Genomic DNA, 23,794 nt, shown 5'->3' with positions numbered 1-23,794 from the left:
CGCGCCGCTCCCCGGCTGCATGCCCGCCGCCGCCGCCGCTGCTGCGGCTGCTGCTCCTAGCACTTGCCGTCCGCGGGACGTACGCCGCGCCCGCGCCCCGCGCCGAGGACCTCAGCCTGGGGGTGGTGAGTTCGCGCCGGGGGAAACTGAGGCGGGGCCCGCGCGGGGCTAGGTGAGGTAAGCACCGAGCGGCTCGGGAGGCCGGCGAGCGGGCACTTTCCTACCGGGTCTGGCAGAGCGCGAGGAGGCATCGGAGTCCCGGGCCTCCCGGCAGGCGCCCTCGGTGCTGCGCTTCGGACGCGAGGCTCGGGTGGTAGCGCAGCCCCGGCGGCAGGGCCGTCCGGTGTCTCGGGCCCGACGTGCCACGGGAACAGCTGAGTCCACGGGGCGCGGAGCCCACCCTGCGCGGGCCTGCCTGTGGCCCGGGTGTGCGCTCCGCTCCGCCGCCGTCCCGTCTGTCCCAGCACTGCCTGTAGGCACCGAGGCCCAGAACCAGCGTCCGGGCAGCGTCCGGATCGCGGCGGGGTCTCCGGACGGGCGGGCGCTGGGGGTCGCAGCCTGGGAAGTTTCTCCTGCCTAACCTGAGGCTGTGCGGGCAGCGCTGCCTGGCTCCCCTGCCCCGGGTCTGCGTCCTCGCTCTCGGGTGGGGCGGCCCTGAGCAGGAGACGGACCTTGGCGTGCAGCCCGTGGGCGAGGACCAGGATCCCGCAGCAGCGCCCAGTCGGGCACCCAGCCAGGCCAGGACCCTCCCGGTGCAGATTGGCCGCACGCAGCTCCCAGCGCGGCGGGGGGCGCCCTCTGGTGGCCCTCGGAACTGGGAGAGGTGGGTGAGAGCTGGGGGCTCCCCGGCCTCCACCCTGAGGGGCGCCACCGCCCTGATCTCCACTCAGAGAGAAGGGCGCCTTTGTGCCTGAGGCTCCCAGCGGCCGGGAGGGGCCACGCCCCTGGGTCCTCTCCAGAGCACAAAGCGAGGATTGAGGCCCGGGCCCCGGGGTGCGCGCAGGAGCCGTGCTGGAGCTGGCAGGAGAGCCGCTGCGCCCTCCCGCTGTCCCCGAAGGGGAAGGCATCAAGGAGTTGGGGCCGGCTGCTGCACGAGGTCAGGGCCAGGAACACCCCAACCCTGCTCCTGTCACTCTCAGCGGGTCCGGGAAAGCGTTCCGGAAACCATCTGGGTCCTCCTGATTTTCACTGTTCCCCTCATTGTCCCCCTCGTGGACGTCACAGCCCTCCAGGACATGGGCTCTAGGACCTGGTGAGCCTCCGAGGTCTCAGGGGTCAGCTGGGGGCAGGGTGATGACCCCTGCAGGGTGCAGCCAGCCCTGCACAGCCCTGCACTCAGAGCCTGTCATCTGCAGCCTCAGAGCCCTGCACCCCTGGCTTCCCTTATGGAGACACCTGCAGGGAAGATGTTCCAGAGGGCTGTATAGGAAACAGCTGTGGAAGATTTTGTGGCAACCCCAGTGACCATGCTGGGCTCCCGGCACAGCTGTCCCAACACGGAGAGCTGGGGACAGTGGGTTGCTGCTGAGGAGAGGAGCAGATCTCCATGTCCTGGTGGCTGCCTGTGTGGCTTAGGGATGCACGGACCCATGGGGGCACAGGGTGGTACAGTAGACACACAGGGACTTGGGGAGCCCAAGGGCTTCCCCTGGCCCAGTGAAAGCACCCTGTCTGGCCCGCCACGTGCCATTCCCCTCGACCCCTGGATGTCTGGGCTTGGCGCCTAATGCTTCCCTACTGTGAGTGCTGCCTAGGGCTCGCTCGTCAGCGTCACACCAGCCCTGTGTCACTCAGCACGACTTCCCTGAGTTCCCCCACATCCCAGCAGCTGCACGAGGGACGCCGGGAGGAGCCATGCTCCTCATGGACCGTGTGTCTGCTAGCCAGTGCTCGGACCACTCTGGGCCTTAGTTTTCTCCTCTGTAAGACAAGGTGGCAGTGGTGCCCGCAGCCCTGTGTGAGCACGTTGCATGCTGAGTTCAGGGGACTGCAGCACCCCTTGTGTCCCAGGCATGTGGTGGAAGGGCTAGGGCACTGCTTCCCCATGCAGTGGACAAACAGCAGAACGGGCCCCGGGCCCCATAGTGCGCACCTAAGGACAGGCCGTGGGCGCTCTGGGGCCAGGCAGGGTTGGCACCGTTGTTGGGGCCTCATGGTCCACAGCTCCAGCAGCAGCTGAGCTCTGTGGCTGGGCAGGTGACACTGGGGCCACAAGGCATGGTTTGGTAAGGGTCCATGGCAGTGAGTCCTGCCACTGTGGTCATGCCGCCTGGTCCTGCAGTGGCCCCCCAGCCTATTTCCGTATCTGTGCGTGGGCGCCAACGCCCTTGCCCCTGGGTCACAGTGGGGACGGGGACTAGGAGGTGGGGAAATAGCACAGCCATGGCAGAGGCCTTGCTTGCTGGAGATTTGCTGACATCACAGAAGGGACTGGTGGTGCAGGTATCGGACTCCTGAGAGCTGTAGAGACGTGTGTTGTGTCGGTGGTGACCAGTGGGACCAAAGCTGGAGCCTGGGGGCTGGTGCAGGGGCCAGGTGTGGATGCCATTCACCTGTGCCTCGGCCTCAGTAACCCCATGACCCTGCCCCAAAACTCTGTACACAGGGGTATCATGGCCACCACAGGGTGAGCTCGCGCTCCTCCTGGGGCCTTCTGGAAGGTTCACCCTGCACCACACACAGCCCGCCTCCTGCAGCCTCCGTTGCCCTGGAGACAGCGGTCGTCTCTGTGGCGACAGCAGGGAGGACCGCGGGCAGTGATCCGGTGGGACAGGGTACATCGGGGTGGTGGTCCCTGTGTTCCAGGTGGGGCTGGCGGGCACCTCCCAGGCTGCCCCTGTTGGGGAGTGATCCCCACAGTTCTCCCCAACCCCCAGGTGTCAGGTGGTCTAGCTCAGTTACTACCCAGGGGGCCTGTGTGTCCGTCCAGCACACGCCCTGGCCCCCACCTGTCCACACTCAAAGAGTCCCAGAGTGGCAGCACACAGGTGCCAGGTGTGAGGAGGCTGGGCCATGGGGGACATGCAGTAAGCTGGCCACCAGCTGCCACTGTGGTTCATGGGCCCATGGGGTCTGGGCCAAGCGGAGGCCGTGCTGGTCCCGAAGCTTCTGGCTCTGAGCCCTGGGCAGAGGACAGGCTTGTCCTTGTCACATCCCACCGGGTCTTCCTGGAGGAGTGCTGGGCCCCGAGACTCCACCTGTGCCCCACCCCCGTCCCCACCCCAACTCTGGGAAGGAGTGTGCGCCACTTCCTGGCGCTGCAAAAGAAAAGTGCAGAATCAGAACTTCTTAAAGCTTTGTAAAACTTGAGAAAGGAATGTGGAGACTTGCTGCCTGCCTCTCACACTGTATCTGCCCGTGGTGCCTAGCGACTGGGCCACTCGTGGAGGCTGTCACTGACCCGACAGCCTGGTGTGCACAGCCAGGGAGGCCCCACGCCCAGGCCCACCTACCCAAGGCTGAAGAAACCCAGCCTGCAGGGTCGCTGCTGCCCACAGACACTGGGCAGTGCCCAGCCCACCCACCTCCTTGTGCTAAGAGGACAGAGCTCGACCCCACCCCCGTCACGGTGTCCCAGCTCTCAGAAGCTCCCACTGGGCCCATGCCCTGATCCTGCCAGTCCAGAGGAGGCCAAGGAGGGCGCTCAGAGTACCCCAAACCTGCTGAAGCCACCCTCTGCTGGCTCGGGGTCACTGGGCTGCCTGGGCGCCCGCAGCCCCAACCCAGTGCTCCGGGGTGCCGAGTACCTACACTGTAAGAGGACCCCAAGTCCAGCACAGTCAGCAATGTGGCCAGGGCCTACCCCCTTCAAATAAAACGGCTTTTTAGGCCCAGCCACCCGGGCATGGTGGCACATGTCTGTAATCCCAGCACTCGGAAGTCAAAGCAGGAGAATCTCTGTGAGTTCCAGGCCAGCCTGGGCTACACAGTGAGACCCTACCTCAAAAACAAATAGACCCTGGGTTCAGTCCCCAGTACAAAAAAAAGAAAGAAAGAAATTTTAGAAGTTTTTGGTTTTGTTTTGTTTTTTGCTTTGAGTTATTCGTGTGTGTACACGCGCGCACACGCGGCACACATGCATGTGGCTGGCTAAGCCTGCCCTGGGGGTGGGGCTGGCGTGGCATGTGGTGCTGGGGATCGAACCACAGTACCTGCGCTTGCCTAAGAGGTACTTAGCTATCTTGCCAGCTCCTGATTTTTGCTTTGAGATAAGTTCTCATTAACCTGCTTAAATTGCCAGACTACTGGGATTACAGGACTGCACCAGCCCATGCAGGCAGCTTCACTTTATCAGAGTCCCCTGGGCATTTCACTGGCCCAGGAGGTGTGACAGGGGGCAGCACCCTGTGAGCAGTGGTAAGGTCATGTGCTGTACAAGCCCAGCCCTACGGATGGGCACCAGGTAGATTAAAGGCCTACAAAGGGTCTTCAAGGAAGAAGCCTGCTGCGGCCATGCCGGGGTGTGGGCTCCTCCCCCGGGGGCACACCCCAGCCCCTCCCTCTGCTCTGTGCCCTAGGAGTGGCTGAGCAGGTTCGGCTACCTGCCCCCAGCCAACCCTGAGACTGGGCAGCTGCAGACGCAGGAGGAGCTGTCCAAAGCCATCTCAGCCATGCAGCAGTTTGGGGGCCTGGAGGCCACTGGAGTGCTAGGTCAGTCCTGTGCCCCGACCCCAGCAGCTCAGGGCCGGGCGCGTGAGCCCCACCCAGGCCTTAGCCACGCCACCCGCCGCTGCCTCTCTGCAGACCCTGCCACCCTGGCCCTCATGAGGACACCGCGCTGCTCCCTGCCGGACCTGCCCTCGGGGGCTCCGGCCCGCCGGAGGCGCCAGGCCCCGACCCTGACCAAGTGGAGCAAACGGAACCTGTCCTGGAGGTGGGCGGCCGGGCGGGGCCTGGGGCCCAGGGTTGGGGTGCAGGTGGGGCTGCGGGGGCCCTGCGGCTGCACCATCGCGGCCTCTTGGTCCGGACGCCCCGCGTCCCCTCCTGTCGCCGGCGGCCGGCTGCAAGCAAAGGCTGAGCCCGGCCCTCCCCAGGGTGCGCACGTTCCCGCGGGACTCGCCGCTGGGCCGGGACACGGTGCGGGCGCTCATGTACTACGCGCTCAAGGTGTGGAGCGACATCGCGCCCCTCGACTTCCACGAGGTGGCAGGCAGTGCGGCCGACATCCAGATCGACTTCTCCCGCGCGGACCACAACGACCGCTACCCCTTCGATGGCCCGGGTGGCACCGTGGCCCATGCCTTCTTCCCCGGCGACCACCGGGCCGCGGGTGACACCCACTTTGACGACGAGGAAACCTGGACCTTCCGCTCCTCGGGTATGTGGGGAGAGGCCGGGGTTGGGGTGCTGAGCGCCCCGGAGTGCTGGACAGGCCGCCGACACTATCCAGGGGCGGCCTGGACACCCGCGACCCAGGGTCTGGGGACACCTGGAGTGTGCTCTGGGAGCGGGCTCAAGTGGCTGCAAGGGCTGGAGCGCCCCCTGGTGGCCGTGTACGGAAAAGGCAGCCGGTCTCAGGGGCGCACACCTGGGATCCCAGCCCTCTGGAAGCTGAGGCAGGAGGATCTTCAGTTTGAGCCCAGCGTGAGCAACTTTGCAACTTAGCAAGACTAAATTTTAGGGGCCGGGGAGATGGCTCAGTGGAATAAGTGCTTCCCTGGCAAGCACAAGGGCCTGAGTTCAATCCCCCGGTTCCGCAAAAAAAAAAAAAAAAAGACTAAATTTTAAAGGGAGGGATGGGGATGTGGCTCAGTATGAAACTCCTGGCTTGAGCTGCAGGACTCAAAATCCAAAAGCCCCAAAAGGTGGTCCCCCAAATGCTATCGACCTGGGGAGTGGTATAAGCCACACTGCACTGGTGGCCCAGGTTGGTTGCCCCAGGGCGAGCCCTAGCTGGCAAGCGGTACAGCCCAGGGCTCACATGTCCCTGTCCCCAGATGCACATGGGATGGACCTGTTCGCGGTGGCTGTCCACGAGTTCGGCCACGCCATCGGGCTGGGCCATGTGGCCGCTACCAGCTCCATCATGCAGCCCTACTACCAGGGCCCCGTGGGTGACCCGCTGCGCTACGGGCTGCCCTACGAGGACAGGGTGCGCGTGTGGCAACTGTATGGTGAGTGGGACCCGTGGGTGCAGGGAAGGAAGGCTGCAGCTCCCACCCTTCCTCGCCTGGGGCTGCCTGCAGGCCCAGATGCTGACCACTGGGGGAGCGCAGGTCAGAGTGTCCTGGGCCACCGGGCCCACGCATAGTGGGAGTGTGGAGGCACAGGATGAGGGACAGCCCTCCAAGGACAGAGGCAGGATGACCCCTGAGGAGGGCACACGGCCAAGACTTCTGCCGGCGTGTTGGCACACACCTGGGGTGCCAGCACTCAGGAGGCTGAGGCAGGAGAATCACCTCAAGCCCAAGGATGGCCTGGAATCCTTAGCAAGACCTGTCTCAAGTACAACAGCCAAGTTTCCAGCAGTGCCCAGCTGAGGCCCCTCCCTGCTGTGACACCTAGGCCTAAAGCTGACAGCCCTGCCACGGGGTGAACGCTCACGTAGCTTGTGGCTATGCACACTCAGGACCCCCACCCCCCCCCGTGGTTGCGACTCCTTCCCCGCTGCTCCACGCCCTTGTTTGGTGGCCTTTGTGCTGCAGGGTGGCCAGCGTGGTGCCCGGCTGTTCCCAGGCAGGGCAGGCATGGCAAGAGCTGGGACCAGGCACATTCAAGTCCCCGAGGTGCTGGCCCAGCTCTGAGGCTGCGCAGGGTGCATGGTGCCCCCAGGCCTGGTACATGCATGCCAGGTCAGTGCCTCCTCCTGTCTTCCCAGGAGTACGGGAGTCCGTGTCCCCCACGGCACAGCCCGAGGAGCCTCCCCTGCTGCCAGAGCCCCCCGACAATCGGTCCAGCACCCCGTAAGCTGCAGCCCCATCACAGTGTCCCAGCCTGCCCACCCCTGGAGGGGGAGGCACAGCCCAGAACTCTGGGTTCCCCTTCCCTGTGCCCTTGCCTGAGGGCCTGGGTCACCTTTCTTGGTCCTTGCATGTGAGCATCACGCTGTCCCTGGCTTTTCTTCTGCATTTGACGAGGTAGAACACAGTGTCCTGCATGACAGGCGAGCGCCCACCCTCGTGCCCGCGCAGCCAGCAGCTCTGGCCACGGCCCTGGGTTCTCTGCTTGCGCCACCAGCAGCCTGGGGCAGAGCCTGGGGCAGCCACATGGCTTCCTCCGAGGCCGCCACGCCAGGCCGGCTCAGAGCTGGGTGCCTGCCCCACACCCTGTGCCCCTCAGGCCCCAGAAGGATGTGCCACACAGGTGCAGCACCCACTTCGATGCGGTGGCCCAGATCCGGGGCGAGGCCTTCTTTTTCAAAGGTCAGCAGAGAGGAGGCCAGGGGAGGGGAGGTGGACTCCCGGGCCACTGTCCGCACCCCGCCCAGCCCCTCTGTGTCCCCAGGCAGGTACTTCTGGCGGCTGACACGCGACCGGCACCTGGTGTCACTGCAGCCGGCACAGATGCATCGCTTCTGGCGGGGGCTGCCCCGGCACCTGGACGGCGTGGACGCCGTGTATGAGCGCACTAGCGACCACAAGATCGTCTTCTTCCGAGGTGGGCAGGCGCCTCCCAGTCAGGAGCCCGGTGCAGACCGGTGCCGATGCACACTGAGCAGGCCGGGCCCACAGGTGGGAGGCATGCGGGCAGCGCAGCAGGGATGGGCATGCAGCCTCTGCCGAGGTCCCCGCCTGAGGCAGCCCAGGGCCTGGCCACTGGGTCCCCCCAGCTTTATCCAGCTCCAGTTCTGCGTCCAGGCAGAAATGCAGAGGCAGGAGGCAAGCAGCCATGAGCCACCTGGCTCCGTGCAGGCAGGAGCCAACTCGCCTCGCTGCCAGGCCTGGCGCCTGGGGCGTGTGGGCGGCTGGTGGGCCTCGTCCCCAGTAGGGACACTGGAGACCCATGTCCAGCCCCTAGAAGACTCGCTGAGGAGGAGGGGCATCCATGTCAGCTCTGGGGCCTCCTCATCTGCCTGCTTGCCACGCAGGCTTAACGTTGGCACTTGCCCCCACGACGCTGCCAAGACGGCCCCTCTGAGGAGGAGAGGGGGCCCCCGTGAGCACACAGCTCTTGAGTCTGCCTGCCCAGAGCAGCCGTGTGCCCCAAGAGAGGGGCTCAAGGCCCGCAGTGCAGACCTCCGCAGTTTCTGTCCCCTGGGTGCCGCCCTGCCTGTGCCCCACCCGCACTCTCCAGAGGTGGCATGGCACACAGCTGCAGCCCCAGCACTCAGGAGGCTGAGGCAGGAGGGCTGCCGGGAGGTTCCAGCCACCCAGGGAGTTCAAAACCAGTCTGGACTACTAGTGGGACCGTCTTTTAAAAATACAAACAAGAGGCTGGTGAGATGGCTCAGTGGTCTAAAGCACCTACTCAGAACAAGCTTAGCAAAGCACAGGGACCGCGGTTCAATCCCCCAGCACCACACGCCAGCCAGCCCCGCCCCCTGGTGGGCTGAGCTGGCCACACACACACAAATAATTAAATAATTTTTAAAAATAAAAGTACAAACAAAAGACTGTTTTATAGCCAGGTATGGAAAGGTGCTCCTATAATCCCAGCACTCTGGCAGGCTGACAGAAAAAGCACAAGTTTGATCCCGGCCTGAGAAACTTAGCAAGACCCTGCCTCAAAAATGAAATAAGAGGGGCCGGGGAGATGGCTCAGTAGAATAAGTGTTTCCCTGGCAAGCACAAGGGCCTGAGTTCAATCCCTGGTTCCGCCAAAATAAATAAATAAGCACTGGGACATACCTCAGTGCGTACACTCTGGGTTCAATCCCCTGTACCACAGAACAAAGGTATTTAGGAAAAGAAAAGTTGGGGGCAGAGCCCCACATGCAGGAGTGCCCAGGGCCCCGACGGGCAGTGTGGGCAGGGGTGGCCCCGGGGTGCCCTGCGGATGCCAGCCTGAGCACAGCTTCTCTGGGGCCGCAGTTCCCGGGGAGGCTCTGCAGGACCTGTGAGTGCGCCCGGGCGGCGTCCACTCACTCCGTTTCCTCACCTCATGCCAGCATCCTGGTCCCCCCAGTGCCCACCCTGGGCCAGACCCCAGCCCCGTTTTCATTTTCCATGGTGCTAGAAACTGACATTTAGCAAGGCAGCCGTTCCGGTGCTGCTTGCAGCCGAGGCCTCGCCCACGCCAGCAATCTGCTGGGAGCCGCGCCGCAGCTGCGCTCTTCAGCGTGAGGCGCGATCCCCTAAAACGCCTGCGCTGGCCTCTAGCAGGGCCCTCTTGCCTCAGCCTCCTGAGCAGCTGTGATGACAGGGCCCTGTGCCCGGTCACTGTAACCACTTGGTGTTGGGCACAGCTGGTGCTGGTGCCATGTGGCTGCGCACAGAGCTCTTCCGCTGACCCTCAGCCCTTAAACCTGGGCTCCCCACCCCTCCTGCTTTCTGTCTGGTGCGTTCCGTGGCCAGACTGCCCGGGTGGGGGGGTCACACAGACTCATGCTTTTTTGGGGGGGGGAACTAGAGACTCTCCCCGGCCCCCCAGACCCATGCCTTACAGCTGCCCACGCATGGGGTCAGAACGTGCCCTCCGTCCCCTCGCCCTTCCACGCTGGCTGTAGGCTCTGCGCACCCCGGGCAGAGCCTGGAGTTCAGGTCCCTGCACACTGCGGCACCCCCAAGGGCTTCCTGGCCCTGCCCCGGGCTCGGAGGTGCACTGCTTCCTGCTGACTGAGGCATGAGAGACTTGTCCCGCACTCGCTGGCCATGGGACATCTTGGGGGTCTGGTGTGGTTCTGGGTTTGTGAGAGGAGGTCTCCTTGTGCAGCACAGGCCGCCTGAGCCTCGCCCCACCCTCCCGTCTCAGCCTCTGGTGTGCAGGATGACACGTCTTTTCTACAGACACCAAGCTTTTGTCTGGCTTGTGGGTTGTGGGGCCTCCACCGTAACTGTCCCTGGGTCCCCCGGTGCCCCGTAAGGGTGCCCAGAGTAGAACTGCGTCCTGGGACAGACTGCATCCTACCCTGTGCCATGCCAGGCACACAGCAGATGTTCAGTAGCCATCTGGGGTGACGTGGCAGCCAGCTCAGCCTGGGGTTGAGTGGTGGGCAGAAGAGCCCCTGCCCTGGGGTGGCTGTGCCTCAGCGCCCCTCCCTCCTCCCCCAGGAGACAGATACTGGGTGTTTAAGGACAACAACGTGGAAGAGGGGTACCCACGGCCCATCTCCGACCTCAGCCTCCCGCCAGGTGGCGTGGACGCGGCCTTCACCTGGGCCCACAATGACCGGACCTACTTCTTCAAGGACGAACTATACTGGCGCTACGATGACCACACGCGGCGCATGGACCCCGGCTACCCCGCCCAGGGCCCCCTGTGGAGGGGGGTCCCCAGCAGGCTGGATGATGCCATGCGCTGGTCGGATGGTGAGCTCAGCCACACTGCCAGCTGGGGTCCCCTGAGCCCAGGGACACTCCCTCCCGAGTTCCTCAGCCCTGTGACCCCCAGAAAGGATTTCCACAGATGCCACTCTGCCTCCCTCGCTGGTCCAGCCCTGCTCAGAGCCTTCCTGTGCCCCCAGACCAGAAATGCCCCCCCAGTCAGCTCTGCCACCCCAGGAAGTTTCCTCATCTCCAGGGCCACGGCACTGGGCACAGGGCAATGCAGAAGAGCTGGGCATGGAGGTGGGTGCATGCTGGTAACCCCAGCACTCAGGAGGCTGAGGCAGGAGGTCGCTGGGAATTCAAGGACAGCCTGGACTACATAGTGAAGCCCTGTCTTACCTAGTGGAAGTGACCCGGCCCTGCAGCCGCTCCCCCAGCACGCTGGCCTAAGTCGGTCTGTGGCTGCAGCGGCCCCCGCCATGCTGTCCGAGCAGTTTGGGGTCCCTGCAGCTGTCCCAGCTGCCCCCTCGATACCTGCTGTTCAGCTGCCCCCTCTCTCCCAGGGGCCTCCTACTTCTTCCGTGGCCAGGAGTACTGGAAAGTGCTGGATGGAGAGCTGGAGGTGGCACCTGGGTACCCGCAATCCACAGCACGGGACTGGCTGGTGTGTGGGGAGCCACGGGCTGGCGTGGGTGTGGATGGGCCACCAGCTGGGCCTCAGGGTCGCAGCGGGGCCCAGGATGGCCTGGCCGTGTGCTCCTGCTCTGCTGCCGGGCGTGCGCTGCCCCTGCTGCTGCCCCCGCTGCTGCCCAGTGCCCTGGGTGCCCTGGCCCGGGGCCCATGAGACCTGGGGGGCTGCTGCCTCCAAGATGCCTGACCGGTCTGTGCGACCCAAACGTGCCCCCCTGGAGAGGCCTCTGCCCGCTCTACCTGGGTGCGCTCTTGACCCTGGCACTGCCCACCTCACGGCCCTCGGGGTCCTCCGTCCCAGGGTCACAGCAAGATGGACAGGAGGAGCCTGGTGGGGAGCTGGCGCCCACCACTGCAGCAGAGGGCATGCACGTCCCTGCTCGGTGGCTGCTCCCTGGAGACCCCGCTGCACCCTGGAACCTCGGCGCCCATCCCCAGAGGGGACCCTCCCTCCGCAGCTGCACCCAGCCTTCCTGTGAGACCCCTGTGACCACCCCGGCCGCCTGGAAGGGACCCCCCGGGCCACAGAGCAGGAGTGGTGTCAGGAGGAAAGCGAGGGCAGAGCAGGCAGAGCCCTGCACCTGGGACCAGGACAGGACTGCCACCAAGGCGTAGGGGGACAGGGGGCTGGGTGGAGACAGCAGCCACACAGGCCCTGCGGGGAGACAGGTCCACCCAGCCCTCCTTCAGGGAGAAAGGCATCAACTCTCGCTGGAGCCCACTGGCAGGACCTCCACACCCAGTTGCACGCCCCGCCCCATGTGGGACCCCGCCAGGCCAGCAGTTCCCATCCCTCTGCCCACACCACGGTCCCTGCCCACATCCACAGCCGCTGGTCAGGTGCCCTCCGCACAGGAACCGTGTACTCCTTTGTCATGGGGACCAGAGTGGCTCCCACGCCAGCATCGCTGTGGTTCTATGGCCCAAACTCTAATAAAGTTTTCTACTGGCTGGGTGTCCTGTGGTGGCCAGGATGTCATGCCTGAGCCAGTGGGGGGACTCCGGATGAGGCCTTGGGTGGCCCTATCTTGGTGTCCAGCAGAGTATGTGGTACCAGAAACCCTTGCCTGGGCCACGCTGGACACAGACACCTGACTCCTGCCTCTGCGACCCGGTGTATCCCCCAAAGCCACAGCAAATGACAGCAGTCAGGGTCCTCGTGCCAACTGTGCTCCCCAGAAGGGCCACTGGGTGACCTGTGGTCAGATGTATCCCTTTTACCTGTGACCGTGTCACTTTCCTGGCTGGTGGCCTGAGGTCTCCACCTTGGGTTCTGTGGCCCTAAGAAAACTGTCACCCAGTGTTGCCGTGGACTCTGGCATTGGGTGTATGGAGGGTTGGAGCCTCAGCCACAGGAGCAGCCTAGGTGTGCGCTGGTGACCCAGCCTGGGGACAAGGGCACATTGCCATGGGCTGGGCTGGGAGGCTTAACAAGCAGGGGCTGTCCACCCATGGGATGACTCCAGGACACATCCACCCCAGATCCTCACTGTAGGGGAAAACGAGGCACTATGTTGCATTCTGTCCAGTCCACAGCGTGGGGCCACCTGCTCCCGGGGTCCCCTGCATGAGGTCCTGACAGCCATCGCTGCAGCTACCACCCACAGCCACTGCACCCATGTGCTGAGGTCCCCAAGGCTGTGCGTGGATCCTGTCCAGGCCACACCACTGCTCCAGGCGCAGCTGGGTGACACAGGTGTCGGCTGCCCTCAGGGTCAGGGCAGCTGAGGCACCGGAGTTGGGCTGCTCTGGGGGAGAGGCGGGTCTACATTGTAGCGTGTAAGGGGAGGACATCTGTTGCTGTGACCAGCAGTGACTCGCACTGGAAGCAGGAAGGGGAACCTGGGTGGACCCGTGGTCTGGTGTGCGTGGCGACCTTGTGAGGACTTGTTTTTGCTGAGGGCAGAGGAGGTCCGCTGATGGCTTAGGGAAGGGGGGATTCGGGGCATCTGGGCCACCAAGGCCCCTTGGGCATACCACTCATGCAGAGCCAGGCCTGGGCGCACACCTGCGTCCTAGCACTTGGGAGGCCGAGGTACGAGGTGGCTCTGGGTTCCCTGCCCACCAGGCGTACTCACTGAGTTCACGGGCAGGCTGAGCTACCCAGGAGACTGTCTCAAAAGACAAACAGGCTGAGACAGCCAGCCCGCACACGACCACCACCTCTGTGCGCAGAGCCCTGGGCACTAAATCCACACAGAGCTGGGCTGCCTGCCTGGAGGTGCCACTGCTCACTGGGGCTGTGGTCCGGAAGTCCAGGGTACTGGGGACTGCGTGGCAGTGCCCTGCAGACCAGCTTGGGCCAGGGTGCATCAGCCAGATAGCCTGGCCGTTGCCCTGGGTCTGGGCTGGGACTTGGCCCACGCATCTCAGCTGTGCCACATGGGTCACCGGGAGTGCCAGAAGTCAGCCTGGACCTGTGGCACGAGCGTCCCCAGGGTCCCTCAGGCATACCGGCAGGATGGAGTCCCACTGAAGAGGAACTCACCTTGGCACAGAAGGGTTTCTAAGAAGCAAGGCCTGGTACTTTAGGAGGCCGAAGCAGGAGGATCACAAGTTTACACCCAGCCTGAGCAACTTAGGGAAACGCGGTTTCAGAATAAAAACTGGAAGTGCGGAGATGGGACTTAGTGTGAAGGGCCTGGGCTCAACTCCCAGGTCTGAAAAAGTTTTTGAGGCAGAATACCCCTGCTCACCTTGTGTGTACATGCAGGTCTTTCACAGGTTTTGCAGGGGTAAAATACAGGTCATCCTCATGACTAGAGACCGCGGAGCCTGTGACCTGTGTGACGTCAGCGCTGGCTCCAGGATGCTTCGTGCCTCAGTAGGAAATACTCACTGGCACTTCCTCCCCATCTCTGTCATGCACCTTGCCATCTGTCCCGTGACTGAACATCTTCAGAGAGTGACATAGTGCCTGCCCTTCTGTGTCTCAGCCCACTCCCCCAGTGACACCCTTGCACCTCCACTCTGCAGTCTGATCTTTCTTCGGGGCTGTGTTATACTCTACCACATGCCTTCAGCCCATGTGCTCTTTTTTTTTTTTTGCAGAACCAGGATTGAACTCAGGCCCTTGCGCTTGCCAGGGAAGCGCTTATTCCACTGAGCCATCTCCCTGGCACCCCTGTGCTCTTTATCTGAGCTGTTTCCTACTTCTGACTCTTGAAAACATTTTTTTTCTCTTTTTCTTTTTTGTGGTCAGGTCTCTCCATGTAGTCCAGATGGGCCTTTAACTCACTGTGTACCACAGGCAGGCCTTGACTGCACATGATCCTCCTGCCTCAGCCTCCCAAGCTGGGCTTGCACACATGCACCACCATGCCTGGCTTCTGGGGCTGGAGCCTGCTACGAACATCTGTGATGTGGGTTTGTGGCCAGTTCAGCAGTCTTTCAGAGTGGCAGCATGTGCCTGCAGTCCCACCACACAGAAGGCTGAGGCAGGAGGACCACCGGCTGTCCTGGGCAGTGCAGCTTGTCTCCTACAAGGATGTAAACATGTGCTACACGTTTTCTTTTTTCTTTTTTTTAATTTTTATTTATTTATTTATGTGTGTGTGTGTGTGTGGCCAGCTCAGGCCACCAGAGGGCGCGGCTGGCTGGCATGTGGGGCTGGGGGATTGAACCGCGGTCCCTTTGCTTTGCTAAGCTTGTTCAAATAGGTGCTTTACACCACTGAGCCATCTCACCAGCCCCATAAAATGGCAGAAGTGTTTTTTTTTTTGTTTTGTTTTGGTTTTTTTTGCTCGGAATGCCTTCAAGGCATGACTGGCTGTATTGTGTTGTGGGGATCGAACCACAGCAACCTGAGCCTGACAGCTTGGTGGAAGCAGCCACTTAAACAACTGAGCTAGGGCCAGGCCCCCCACATGTTTTCATAAGAACCACCTAAATCTTACCTTGCCTGCAACCTGCCATTCCCTCTGGGCCTGCACCCAGACCCTAAGATGCAGCCTGAACCCAGACCCACTATGCCGCCCCCAGGAGGTGCCCCCAGGGCCTGGCATCCACCCTGAGGAAGGAAATTCAGCCTTCAAAAGGAGCAACCTGGGGGCCAGGGAGATAGCTCAGCGGCATAAGCACCTGCCTGGCAAGTGCAAGGACCTGAGTTCAATCCCCGGATCTGCAAAAAATAAAGTTGTGGGGGGGCGTACAAGATAGCTTAGTGGTGTAAAGCACCTCATTAGGCAAGCTTAGGTAGGCGTAGGGCACTGCGGTTCGATCCCCAGCACCATGCTGCGTCAAGGTTGACTGGGCCAGATTCCTAGGGGAGGATCCGCTGGCCTTGAACCTGCAGCGCTCTCGCCTTGGCCTCTCCCTGGGGCTGGGAAGGACTGCGCATGTGCTGCTCCACCTTGGCCGGCCAGTCCCGCTGAGGGACAGCCAGGGCTTCACCTACGACACCAGAAGAGCAGCCCGGTGCAAAGGCAGGCCAGGGCCAGGGAAAGCAGAAAAGCAGGGCTGGGTATGGGCCAGGCCCAGCGCCCACCCGAGGAGGACCCTGAGCTTGAGCTCATGCGTAGGAAGGGTGAGCAGCTGAGGGCCCACGCACACCGGCCAGCCGCCCCTCGTGTCCACCCCGGGTTTGTGTTGTTTTCAGCGCTGGGGGGCAGGGAGTGGGGACCAGGGTTGCCCTGTCCCTGAGCTCTGTCCCCAGTCCTTTCTAGATTTTCAGACAGAGTCAAACTAGTTTTTCCACCTGGGCTAGAACTTATGCCCCTCCTGCCTCTGCCTCCCAGAGTCCTGGGATAATGGATATGCACCACCACCTGGGTCAAACAGATATATCTGACTATGTTTTATGTCCTGATTTTGCAGGGCCAGCGGGGAGGAGCTCAGGGCCCCAGGCTGTCCTCCTGCCCAGGTACTCTGTGGGGGCTGTGCCCTGGCCCTGTCCTTTGGAGAGACAGAGTCCAAACTATAGCCTGGCCCTCAGGTCATGTGCTGTGGCTCCTGCCCAGGCTGCCCTTCAAAGCCCAGCATGACCCAGGAGCCTGTGACTGAGGCTCCAGGGCCAGGTCCCTAGACAGCAGAGAAGGCCCCATGCAAGAAGGCACCCAGCAGGGTGACAGGCTGGTGGGCGGGCAATGCCGACAGTCCCCGTGGGTTTCGGTGTCCTTGGGGCAGTGGTCCTGTGCCAGCCACACTGCCCACAACCCCAGGGAGGGTCTGGCCGGACACCCCTGGGATTCCTGTGTCTCCTGTCCCTGCATTGTGTTCCTGCACACCTGCATCCTGAAGCTTTGCCTGGTCAGAGGGCCTGAAACCAGACTGAAGCCAGGGGGCTTCATCCCTAGGAGCCGTGATGCCCCAGGAGTGGCTGTGCCGGGTCCCAGCCCTCTGGAGGCACAGCTCCCTGCTGAGGCCCCTCCTGGCCACAGCCTCTCAGAGCCTGACCCTCCAACAGGGTGGGGACAGCTGCTCTCCAGGTGGCCTGCAGTGCAGTTCACAGGGATGGATGAGGCTGAGGTCAAGAGTGGTGCAAGCCCAGGCAGGGTCCAGCGGTCAGGAAGGAAGGGCTGGCAGGATGCCCCGGGACGCCTGCGCCAGCACAGACCTGGATCTTGGGTCCCAGGGTGCTCAGCACTGCAGCTGCCCCAGACCCTTCCAGACTACAGCTGGCAGGGCTCCAGGCCTTCTGCGCGGCCTGAGATGCGTGACTACCGGCCGTGTCTGTGCACCAAGTGCCCCTGCGAGTGGCAAAGGCCCCAACACTCCAGGACCAGGCCAGCGGCATGGGCTCAGGGACAATGCTAGGGCCAGGCGGGCGCCAGACCCAGCCTGGGTCTGCCCACCACCCGCTGCCCCCGTGCAATCCAGTCTGTGGGTGCGGGCCGCAGGTCCCATCCTTACCTTGGTCGGGACCCAGGCTCAGCCAGCTCAAACCCAAGCCACCGGCACTCCCAGGGCATGGCTCGAGGAATCCACTTGCTGTGCCCAAGCAAGGACATGGAGGCAAAGAGGAGACCAGATGGCCATAGCTTTAAAAATAAAAATTAGGGGGCGGGGAGATGGCTCAGTGGAATAAGCGCTTCCCTGGCAAGCGCAAGGGCCTGAGTTCAATCCCTGGTTCCGCAAAAATAAATAAATAAATAAATAAATAAATAAATATAAAAATTAGTTGCAGGACAGGAACTCAGTTCGTTTATTTTTTTCTCTTTTCCCAAAACAAAACTGGGCCCCACCTGCTGGGCTGGGCTGGGCCTCTCTCCACAGCCAGCAAGGATCTTCAGCTCCAGGCCCGCGGGCTAGCGGCCACGCCCTGACAGGAAGGTGGCCCTCCACCAGACCTGAGACGGGGCATCACCTTCCGCAGAGGAGAGCTCAGCTCCCAACCAGCCTGGCCTCATTCCCGAGCCGACCTCTGCTCAGCCCTCCTGCGAGCCCTCTCCCAGCCCACTTACCAACCTTGCTGAAAGTTCTTTTTCCACCATTCCAGGTTTGGTTTCCTGTTTCGGCTTCAGGGACCTATCAGACGCAGCCTGGTGACACATGGCCTGGCCACTTCTGAGCATTGCATAGGAATAAGATCACGTGTCATGTCCTCTGTCTAATGTTTCCTTTTTTGTATTTGAGACAGGATCTCGCTATGTAGCCTAGGCTGGCCTCTAACTCAGCGCTCTTCCTGCCTCAGCCTCCCAAGTACTGGGATTACAGGGGTTGGCCACCATGCTTGGCTGTTTTTGTTTGCTTACTGAGACAGTCTTGCTAGTAGTTCAGGCTATGATCTTCCTGCCTCAGCCTCTATCACATCAGATTGCCTGGGTTTTTTGGATAGTTTTTTTGGATGGCATGGAGGCAAAGAAACAGGCCGAAAGAAAAAGGGAAAAGGGCTTTATTATTTGTGAGATAACAGGGAGAGAATCTGGGGAAGATAAGGGATTCTCTGAGTTGGAACAAAGGGAGGCTGAGGCTTTCCGGGCCTTTGGCTGAGGGGGGAGTTTCCGATCCCACCCCCACCAGGGATTGAACGCAGGCCCTAGCACCAGCCAGGGAAGCGCTCATTCCACTGAGCCATCTCCCGGCCCTGGCCCTGAGGGTCGAGTTTGAGGGGGAAGTTTAGAAACCCCTGAGGAGCCAGTTGGGGTTTTCCCTGAGGCGGCGGGAAAGGTGAAAGGGAACTGCACCCTGGGCTGGGTTGGAGAAGCGGGGGAGAGGTCTTAAGGCCGCGTTAGATGGCCACCGTAACACTTCAGCAATTCATACTCGGGCCAGAACTTGTAATCTTTCACCCTGAGAGTCTTGGTCTCAGTGATTCTAACTTTCCTTTTTTTCTCTTTTGTCAAGATACTGGAAATTAAGCCCAGGGCCCCTTTACAACTGAGCTACATCTCCTGCCCTTGTTACCATCCCAGCAGCCAGGGGAGTGGCTGAGGTTAGAGGCCTGAGTCAAGGCTCCTGGCTCAGTACTTCTTTAGGAGGGTAGGGGTGTCACGCTAAGCAGTCCAGGCTAACCTGGAACTCATTCTATAGCCCAGGCTGGCCTCAACCACGCAGAGATCCTCCTGCCTCAGCCTGCAGAGTGCTGAGATAACAACCTGTGAGCCTCACCATACTGGCTTTCAATACTTCTTTTAAAAATCAATTTTATGGTCCCGGCCAAATAGCTTAGAGGATTGGAGGATTGAAGGGCCTGTTGATCCCCGGGCCTCCTTCCCTGGGGCTCACTGAGACAGCAACTGAGACTGGGCGTGGTGGTGTGCGCCTATAATCCCAGCTCTTGGGAGGCTGTAAACAGGCAGATCAGTATGAGTCTGAACTAGCAGTGAGACCCTGAACTCCCTGTAGACCCTTCCCTAAACATACAAAAAAAAAGTAATAATAAATAAAATCAATTTTGGGACTGGGGAGATGGCTCAGTGGAATAAGCGCTTCCCTGGCAAGCACAAGGCCCTGAGTTCAATCCCGGTTCGGCAAAAAAAAAAAAAAAATCAGTTTTATGTCTACCCCTATAATCCCAGGATTCTGGGAAGCTGAAGCAGGAAGATTTCAAATTCCAACTGAGTGATTAGAAATTTAGTGAAACCCTGCCTCAAAAGACTAAAAGGGCTGGGGCTGCAGCTGGGAGGCGAAGCACTTGCCTACTTTAGTGCCCAGGATTCTATCCCCACGGCAAAAGGCCCAGCTTCTAGGGAGCGGCAGGGGCGGCTCCCCAGCTCCCTCCCCACCCTTCCCAGCTGCCCAGCCTCAAGCTCTGAGCAGCCCCCGGAGGCAGGAAGGGGAGAGCAACCTCCCACTCCGCAGCTGGCTGGGGCTGGGCAGGGCTGAGGTCACCTTGAACAGTCCACTCAGCCGCACCCGGGGTCCCTGGCCAGGTCCTGCATAGCACCTTTCCGGGGCAGTAACTGAGGCTGTGTGCCTGGCCCTGTGCTGGGAGGTGCCATCTGTTCCCCGGGGTCCACAGCCCAGGTCACAGGTCACTGCTCTGCCTCTCGTACCTGGGCTTTTTCTTTTTCTTTTTGAGAGGAGCTCTCACTATGCAGCTCAGGCTGGCCTTTGACTCGCTTTGCAGCCCAGGCAGCTCTCAAATTGCAAGATCCTCTTGCCTCTGCCTCCAGAGTGCTGGGATTACAGGCGTGCACCCTGATGCCTGGCTGTAATTATTTTATTTATTTTTGGTGGAACTAGAGATCGAACTCAGGCCCTTGTGCTTGCCAGGCAGGTGTGTGTGCTGTTTAGCTGTATCCCCAGCCTTCCTGGGCTTTTCCCCTCTGTCCACCCCATTTTGCTTTGTGGTCTTGGGGCCCTCTGAGACTCCACGCAGTGACACAGCCCTGCCACTTCTGGACACTTCGAAAACAGAGTTGTCATGTCATGTCCTGTGTCTGGCTTCTCCGTGTCTGCCCATGCTAAGCTCTATCCATGGTACTGGCTCACAGTACCGTGATTTTTTTTTGTTTTGGAACCAGTTTTTTTTTTTGGAACCAGGGATTGAACTCAGGCCCTTGTGCTTGCCAGGGAAGTGCTTATTCTACTGAGCCATCACCCCGGCCCTTGGCTCGCTTATTTTGAGGCAGGGTCTCACTCGGTGACCAGGTGGCCTGAACCACCAGAGTGCTGAGTTCCCAGCTTACCAGACCAGCTTCTGCCACTGTTTGGGAAAATGACCCAGATGACAACCCTGCCTTCCCTGGCCATCCCCACCCAATTGCAGCACCATCACACACCCTGGGAGGGTCCCTGGCAGAAGGGTGGTGGTGGGACAGGATAGGACACGGGCTGCTGCAAACAAGCCTGCCACCTGCGTGTGTGCGTGCATGCATGCGTGCGTGTGTGTGCGTGTGTGTACACGCACGTGTGAATGTGGAGGCCCTGCCCTCCATCAGGAAAGCACAGGGCAAAGGATAGAGTCCTGGAAGACACTCCTGGCAAAGCCAGGTGTATGCCCAGAGGCCCCAGCAGCAAGCCAGGGAAGTGCAAATTGAGCTGAGAAGGCTTGCTTCACACCTATGCCTGCTATTTATAAAACAAACAGGCCAGCTGGGTGTGGTAACACCGGAATGCAGCCTGTCTTGGGAAGGCTGAGGCAGGAGAACCACAAGTCCCTGCCTAGCCTGGGACACTTAGTGACTTAGGGCGGCTTGTCTCAAAATAAAAGCTGGGTTGGTGGCACAAGTCAGTAATTCCAGCCCTGGGGAGGCTGAGTAGGGGGGCTGCCATGAAGTGGAACACGGCATGGGCTGCACAGTGAGACCTGGTCTCTGAATTGATGTAGCTCATTATAAAGCCCTATTTTCAGTCTCCAGTGTCTACCCCACCAACCCCTGAGTGCTTGGGGTGCTGCTCGGGGCGCAGAGTGCTTACCTGGCATGCTCCAAGGACTGGCTTTGAGCCCCAACACCACAAAAATAAATGGAAAAAAAAATACAAGAAAAGAAAGCAAGCCAGGTGTGGCCACACATGTCTGAAGTCCTGCACGCAGAAGGCTGAGGCCCAGCCGGGACTGCAGGGGAGAGCCTATGTTTCTTTTTGTTTTTGGTAACAGGAATCAAACTCAGGACCTTGCACTCACCAGGCAGGCACTGTGCCACTGAAATATGTACCTGTCCCAAGACCCTGTCTTTTTATTTATTTGTGTGTGTGTGTGTGTGTGTGTGTGTGTGTGTGTGTGTCACTGGCGATCAAACTCAGGACCCTGCACTTGCCAGGCAGGCGCTCATGCTGCTAAGCTATCTCCCCAGCCCCTATTTATTTATTTTTGAGATGGGGCCTCACTGTGTAACTCAGGCTGGCCCTGAGCTCACTTTGCAGCCCAGGTTGGTCTCAGACTTGCAGCAATTCTCCTTCCTCAGCCTTACAGGTGTGCGCCACTGTGCCCAGTCTCAATTGCTGGCTCAGTGTGCCCCAGGGGCGGGGCTGGCCCGGGGATCAAATCCTTGGCCCCCGCGCCTGCTTACAGGTGCTTTAATCTGCTGAGCTATTTGGCCAGCCCTTATTTATTTTATTTTATGATACCTGGAACCGAATTCAGGACCTTGTGCTTGTGCATGCCAAGCAGGGTCTTGTGCCACTGAGCTACATCCCCAGCCCTCATGCCTCTCTTTAAAAGAGAGATGGATTACAAATACATGACACCACACGTGACTAAATCAATTTCTTTTTTTTCAGAGTTGATGAGCCCAAGGCCTTGACCAAGTGTGCTACCATGAGCTACACTCCCAGTACTGTCTGTTTGTTTTTCATGTATTTGGCACAGGATCTCATGACGCAGCTCAGACTCGTAGTGATCCTCCTGTTTCAGCGTCCCTAGTGCTGGGATTCTGACCTTGCTCAGTGGCCACTCAGTGCACCCAAGGTGGGGCTGGCACAGCATGTGGCACCGGGGATTGAACCCAGGTCCTTGTGCTTGCCTAGCTGAGCTATGTCTGTGGCCAAATTGAGATTGATTTTTTAAATTTTTTTTTCAGTACAGGGGAATCAAAGTCAGGACTTTGTGCTTGCCAGGCAGGTGCTTATACTGCGGGAGTTTTTTGTTTGTGTATTTGTTTTCTTTTTTGAAACAGGGTCTCACCATGTAGGGCAGGCTGGCTGTGGACTACAGCAATCCTCTTGCCTCAGCCTATGCAGTGCTAGGCTTGCAGTTACACGACACCAGGCCTGGTCCACGTTATCTTCCTCTCCTCTGACCTGTGTGCTGCGTAGACGCTCCCGAGACCAGGTCTGCTCCCTGCCCCCCACCCCCACAGCTCTGAGCTGTGGCTCTCTGTACCACTGGGAGCAGGCAGTTAGTGACACACAGTGACCAGGGGTGGGAGAGGCACATGTGGCCTGTGGCTGGCCACGTGGCACTGGTCGCCTTTTCACCTGGAGAGCCAAGCACTGGGCCAGCAGCCCTCTGTCTTTCTAGCCTGTGCGTCCCATCTAGAGCAGTGTGTGCCCCTCCTCAGGCACAAGGCAGGACAGTGTGGTTCAGGGTGTCTGCATGGCCAGATCCCTCCCAGGGCTCCGGCTGTGGGCCCAGAAGCCTATCAGGAGGGCCTAAGGCCAAGGAGATGGCTCAGTACAATAAGCACTTCCCTGGCAAGCGCAAGGGTCTGAGCTCAGTCCCCGGTTCCGCAAAAAAAAAAAAAAAAAAAAAAAGACCGAAAAAAGCCATGTGTGGTGGTGCACACCTATAATCCCAGCATTTGGGAGACTGAGACAGGAGATTTACTGAAAATTGGAGGCCAGCCTGGGCTACAAGGCCAGCCTAAACTGCATAGTGAGACAGAGACCCTGTCTCAAAAAGACAAAAATCCGGGCAGCCTCTGTTGCCAGGTTGTGTCCCAGACCAAGAGCACAGACAGCTTCTAGTGTGGGAATCCCGCCGGCTTCTCTTCCCAGCGGTGGGCTTTGGCCACATCTACTTAATTTCCTAGTCTGTGAAATGGAGATGGAATAGCAAGTGCCCTATAAGACCGTGTGGGGCAAATGGGTTAGTACCTGAAGGGCACGTGACACCCCCGTGCAGGGCCAGGCTGCTGTCTTAAGGGGATTCCTCCGGAGAACAAGGCACGCTGGTGCGCCGTTCCTTGCGCAAGCTCAGAGGACCGGCCAGGACCAGCCGCTGCGCGCAGGAGCTGTGCTGGCTGTGAGTCCTGACTTCCCCGACCTCTCCTCTCTGGCAGACTGATCGGCTTTTTCCCAAATGTCGGCAACGTTTGGGGCTTAGGATCTGCGATCCATTTAAGGCATGTTTCCTTACGTTTTGGGTTCTGGGCCGCCAATCCTGCCCCACGCTTGCTAAGCACGTGCTGCACCGCGCAGCAGAACAAACGCACCTCTTCCGCCCAGGGCCGGGCCGGGCCGGGCACTGCCATGCAGGTGTTGAAGGGTGTTCTGTGGTCCAGAGAAAGGGGATGGCGCAGCCGGCGGACGCCTGCCAGGGCCGCCGCACACACGAGTCGGCAGCGGAAGCCCGCGCTCCTCCGGGGCGGCCGGGGCTGCCTCGCGCCGCCCCCCACCTCCCCCATGGCCGGCCCCGCCCCCTCGAGTATCCCGGCCCACAAACAACCCCCGACTCACTCCTGGGCCGGGAGAGCTCCGCGCCGGCCTCGCCGGGCGGCTCAGGGTGCCAGCGCCCGCTCGACAGCCCCGAGGCCCGCCCCTGCCAAGCATTCAGTCCCACCCTCGCGGCCCGTCGGGAGGCTCGGACCCCGCAGGCCGGGCCTCGAAGGAAGCTACGCCCCCAGAGGCCCGCAGGCCCCGCCCCGCCCCCCTCAGCGGCCCGGTCCTCGCGGCCCCGCCCCCGCCGCCAGCCCACC

The 23,794-nt window shown here is 60.9% G+C and overlaps 1 protein-coding gene and 1 long non-coding RNA gene across 4 annotated transcripts in view; one reads left to right on the top strand and one right to left on the bottom strand.

Annotated features, from left to right (window-relative positions):
• Positions 1-8: 8 nt before the first annotated feature.
• On the top strand, positions 9-11,991 carry Mmp17 (matrix metallopeptidase 17). 2 transcript variants are annotated; one of them, XM_023720513.1, is made up of 10 exons: positions 9-125; positions 4,518-4,650; positions 4,744-4,873; positions 5,034-5,317; positions 5,937-6,113; positions 6,818-6,902; positions 7,279-7,361; positions 7,444-7,596; positions 10,149-10,406; positions 10,928-11,991. In XM_023720513.1, exons 2-10 carry the CDS (start codon positions 4,611-4,613, stop codon positions 11,206-11,208), a joined length of 1,491 nt encoding a protein of 496 aa, XP_023576281.1. In that variant the 5' UTR covers positions 9-125; positions 4,518-4,610; the 3' UTR covers positions 11,209-11,991. The 2 variants fall into 2 exon arrangements, with proteins under 2 accessions (XP_023576281.1, XP_023576280.1); XM_023720512.1 differs by lacking the exons at positions 9-125; positions 5,937-6,113 and having other exon boundaries at positions 4,524-4,650.
• Positions 11,992-17,212: 5,221 nt separating this feature from the next.
• Positions 17,213-23,794, bottom strand: part of LOC111817974 — an 8,407-nt gene continuing 1,825 nt past the window's right edge. The window contains exons 4-5 of one of the 2 annotated variants that reach the window (XR_002822062.1): positions 17,456-17,558; positions 17,213-17,358 (exon numbers count right to left, since the gene is read on the bottom strand). This is a non-coding gene — a long non-coding RNA (uncharacterized LOC111817974). The remainder of the gene's footprint in view (positions 17,359-17,455; positions 17,559-23,794) is intronic. The other variant, XR_002822061.1, reaches the window with a different exon arrangement.

Source organism: Octodon degus, unplaced genomic scaffold (assembly GCF_000260255.1).
Source record: "Octodon degus isolate 3935 unplaced genomic scaffold, OctDeg1.0 scaffold00076, whole genome shotgun sequence".
Classification (NCBI taxonomy): Eukaryota; Metazoa; Chordata; class Mammalia; order Rodentia; family Octodontidae; genus Octodon; species Octodon degus.
Note: the sequence above shows the minus strand (reverse complement) of the source record. Positions and strands in the feature narration are given on the sequence as shown.

Excerpts from the sequence above, each read along its gene's own strand:
- Mmp17 (XM_023720513.1), top strand. The coding sequence starts at position 4,611 with ATGCAGCAGTTTGGGGGCCTGGAGGCCACTGGAGTGCTAG. Across the intron at positions 6,903-7,278 it reads GACAATCGGTCCAGCACCCC|GCCCCAGAAGGATGTGCCAC; the intron begins GTAAGCTGCAGC and ends TGTGCCCCTCAG. Across the intron at positions 10,407-10,927 it reads TGCCATGCGCTGGTCGGATG|GGGCCTCCTACTTCTTCCGT; the intron begins GTGAGCTCAGCC and ends CCTCTCTCCCAG.